The 4086-nt window shown below is 40.0% G+C and overlaps 1 protein-coding gene across 1 annotated transcript in view; it reads right to left on the minus strand.

Moving 5' to 3' along the window:
- tada1 (transcriptional adaptor 1) overlaps window positions 1-1036 on the minus strand; it is a 12648-nt gene extending 11612 nt beyond the window's left edge. Inside the window, exons 1-3 of the mRNA XM_037681524.1 lie at window positions 957-1036; window positions 413-504; window positions 275-340 (exon numbers count right to left, since the gene is read on the minus strand). Coding sequence (XP_037537452.1) covers window positions 275-340; window positions 413-504; window positions 957-1030 — 232 coding nt within the window. The 5' untranslated portion in view covers window positions 1031-1036. The remainder of the gene's footprint in view (window positions 1-274; window positions 341-412; window positions 505-956) is intronic.
- Between the last annotated feature and the right edge of the window lie 3050 nt (window positions 1037-4086).

Raw genomic sequence — 4086 nt, forward strand, 5'->3', positions numbered from 1 at the left:
TGGTTCTAGTGGTCCTCTGAGGTCTAACCCTGGTTCTAGTGGTCCTCCAACGTCTAACCCTGGTTCTAGTGGTCCTCTGAGGTCTAACCCTGGTTCTAGTGGTCCAGTGTTCTGAATGTTGTGGATGTTTCTGACTGACTGAGTCTTTCACAGACTGAGAACGTAAAGTCACGAATGGACTCAGGAGCTTGGCTCTTTGCAGATACCTGGTTTGAGGATTTGTCCTCTACAGAACAGAACCACACTTTGCTGCGAGACAAACAGACGGTCCTACCTGGTGTGGAAACAATGATCTGGCAGCGTGTGAGGATGGCCAACAGGAAATCATTGTGGATGTGGACTGGAAGAAGAAAAGAACATGAAGTTTATCGGGAGACGTTAGCGAGCGGAGCAGCTTGTCCTGAACACCAACCGTTCTCATGTGGCAGCAGCCGACGAGCTTCGATGTCAAACTCCTCTTTGCTGATTTTCTGTTTGAACCACAGCTTCAGGTTTGCCCAGTAACTGTAGAGACAACAGTCAACATTACTGACTCCTTACTTTAGTTTAACATTTCCTTACAAGAACAAGTTCGATCTACTTCATGATTTTAATTTTATTCTTTGGTGTGTTCTTAGCTAGTGGTAACATTGTCAAATGGAGATTTATCCAAACAAACAGTAAAAATAAACCTGTGAATGTAAACTCTCATCACACAGTCCGGACATGAACAGCAACTTAAGCAATTTTAGCTCAACTTTAGCCACAGTTAGCACAGTTGAGCTAGTTTTGACATTATGCATAAATAACTGTTTTAGCTTAATATTAGTTAATCTTTAGCCACTGTTAGCTTGGTTGCAGCTAGTTAGACTGGATATTATTCTGCGCATTAACGATGCGTTTTAGTTTTGTGGAGGTAAAACAGAGGAAACATGAACACGACACAGAGAAAACTCATCTGAAGCCTGTTTTCTTACTGCTTTACATTATCGCCGACAGCGTCCGTCAATTTTTTCTTTGCAATCTCAAGCTCACTCGCATGCGCCGCCATTTCGCCATGAATGAATACGTCATCAGAGGGCGACTTTTTTCTTCACAACCTTCTTCATTATGAAATATTAATGGTTGCCCACTAATGCATGCTAATCCTAATCCTAAAATATATATATCCCCTTCTTGTAGGTTTTTAAAAAAAAAATTTTTTTTATCAGTTTTGCTTTTGATGGTCCCATATCCAAGTCTTGCTTCTGCTATGCCTTTTTTTAAATTTGCACTATTGTGAATTGCCATACTTGTTTGTAGCCTACTTGTTTTTGATAAACAAAGTTTTCTTTTAAAAAAATCTTCATTTTGACTAATATTTAAAACTGTGAAACAATGAATAATGAGTTTTGTACAATAATAGTGTTCATGCGTGAACATTTTAAACAAATAAGAAAATTATTTCAAACCAAACAGGAAAAGAGCTTTTTGCCTTTAAGATGTCCCAACACTACATAAAAATTACCTTCAGAGCATCCTGATGTGAGGGTTCTTACTTCAGAATCATTTGAATAAATCAAGGTAAACCTGTGACAATAATGACTCCCACTAGATGGCGCTGTTGCATGTTGAACACCAGAGGTTTTAAAACCAGGCTGTTTGCATCAATTCTCCAAAACAAACACATTTCAAAGGCTGAAGCTAAATCCCAGAAGTGGGACCAAGTTCTTGTAAGTATCACGTTTATCCACAAGTCCTGAGTCGAGTGTCAAGTCAAGACAAGGCAAGTGTCTGAAACTTGAAATTTCAAGTCCTTTCGAGTCTTTTTTTTTAAAACAAAGTTGCAATTATAAGTTAAATGTAAATAACAGACCGTGTGTTCTTTTTTAAATCTGTATTTATCTCATATCACAATGGAATATGTGCACCTGAACTTACAAAGTGTTAAAAAGTCATTCTAAAACTGCACCTGTACGTCGCACAGTTCAATAAAACTTAGCTGCAAGAATAGTCTTCGTTTAAACTAAAATTTTCCAGAATAAACGTTCAGAGAAAAATGCAAAAGCAGAACTCCATGTTCAGACAAAAAGTGCTGACATTACCACAGTACATTACAAAGAGTCAATTTATTTCCTGTCCTCTCTCATCTGGTCACTTAGTGAACAGATGTTGGTATGTGTCCATGTGTGAGTGACAGAGAGAAACAAAACAAATATATGAACTGAACAGGAATCTGCACTTTTTTTATTTTCAGTTAGCCATTCTGCAGATCTGCAAAAGACCAAACGGGCCAAAAGTCTCAGTCATTAGTGGACGATGAGGTCGTAGAATGATGGCACCATAGCTGAAAACTGGCTCCTCTGGAGCGCTACATGCAGGCTCTGCCAAAACTCTGGTGGCCACATGAAACCGTGAAGGAAGAGTCTGCATGTTCATTGTCCTGAACAAGTTCTGTCCATCAGCAATGTCCAGGTAGTGACTCAGCTGTGTCAGTGGGTCACATCATATGAAAGCTATTAAGTTGTTTTTTCTCAAGAATATTTGGTTTGTTAATTTATTGACGGTCCCTAAGCAAACCATTGCACTGACCGAAATGAGGCTGCCTGCATCGGAAGGAACGAGAGGAAGACACCGCTGAATCTCAACCTAAAGCTAACTTCATCGTGGTTTTTAAACTTTAGGTTATGGGTAAAATGTCAAGTAAACAGGTGTCAAAGACCAACTCATGCCATACTGAACATTTTTTCAAGTCAAGTCTAAAGTCATATTAACGATTCGAGTCCGACTTGAGTCCAAGTCATGTGACTCGAGTCCACACCACTGCTAAATCCTCCATTAAAGGCAGTTTGCTGGGAGCAATGGGTGTTTTCTACACATGCCATTCAGCTGGAGGTGCTTAGTGGCTAACGGAACATTTTGGCCGTTTTTGAAGTGAGGTCTTTAAGCCAACCGTCCTGTTATGTAACCGGACAGTCTCCGGTTTTGCACCTCATTTGTATTGATGATATTTTTATGATTGAAATGTCTAAAGGTTCCAAGAAAAGTGACTACTCTAATCTTTAGTTGTTGCCATCATTCGTGGACAAATGGTGGGCTCAGGATTTGTTGACAGCTGGGGTTTGTAGAGAGACTTGTGTGTTATATTTGTATTTGTACTTGTTCTGTTACGTACCAAGTAGATTTCTCAGGGTAGCCTGTGTTATGGATAGATGGATACTTTATTGATTCTTTGCAGGAAATCACAGGTTTGCAGCAGCACACACAGACAACAGCGTTAATACAAACGTATTCATGCTAAAATACTAGGCAAACATGCACTAATGCTCAAACAAAATAAAAAATACACTGAACCAAGGTGTACATTTAGTATAAATTTATGTATTGCTCATTTTAGATCTCGGTGGCAGCTGGTAGGAAAGACCCCTGGTCATGGTTAGTCTTGGACTTCGGTGCACTAAGCTGAGTGCTCTGATTAAACCCCCCCAGGCATGAAAAAGGGTCCTGTTGTTGCTCATGATGACATTTATTCTCCTCAGCATCTTCACTTCAGCCCAGTCCTGAGCTGTTACTACACAAGGGTAAATAGTGCAAAGGATGGTTTGTGGTAAAAGTACATTATGGAGCAGTCAGAACAAGCACATGGAGATCAGTGTGTAAAACTAAATAAAAAGGCTAATCATGAAAGTTCATGATCAGTAATCCAGATTAAAAAAATCCAACAAAGTTGATTCAGGTCCTCTGGACGGTTTCTTTTTGTTGAAACGTTTCTTCTTTCATCCAGAAGACTTCATCAGTCCGAGGAGCTGCAACAAACTCAGTCTTATAAATAGAACCTTCTCATAGTGGGTCAACCAGTTTGTTGGTGATAAGTTGGTTTCTGGAGTCCGCCCTCTCCCCCGCCGACTCGTCTGAGGCAGCCATGGTCTCATTTATAATGAAATGTCTAAACAGACCAGTTCTTCCTCAAACGGTTCTTAAATCACAGGTGAGGCGTCCATGTCTCATTTAGGTGTGAGCTTTGAGCGGAACCAAAAGTGGTGGAGCAGAACTCAGCTGGGCTGAAAGCGAGCATGAAGCATATTCATTCAACCTTTATTTATACAGGTTAGTCTCACTGAGCCCCGA

Source organism: Nematolebias whitei, chromosome 9, assembly GCF_014905685.2.
Source record: "Nematolebias whitei isolate Nwh7 chromosome 9, NemWhi1, whole genome shotgun sequence".
NCBI lineage: Eukaryota > Metazoa > Chordata > Actinopteri > Cyprinodontiformes > Rivulidae > Nematolebias > Nematolebias whitei.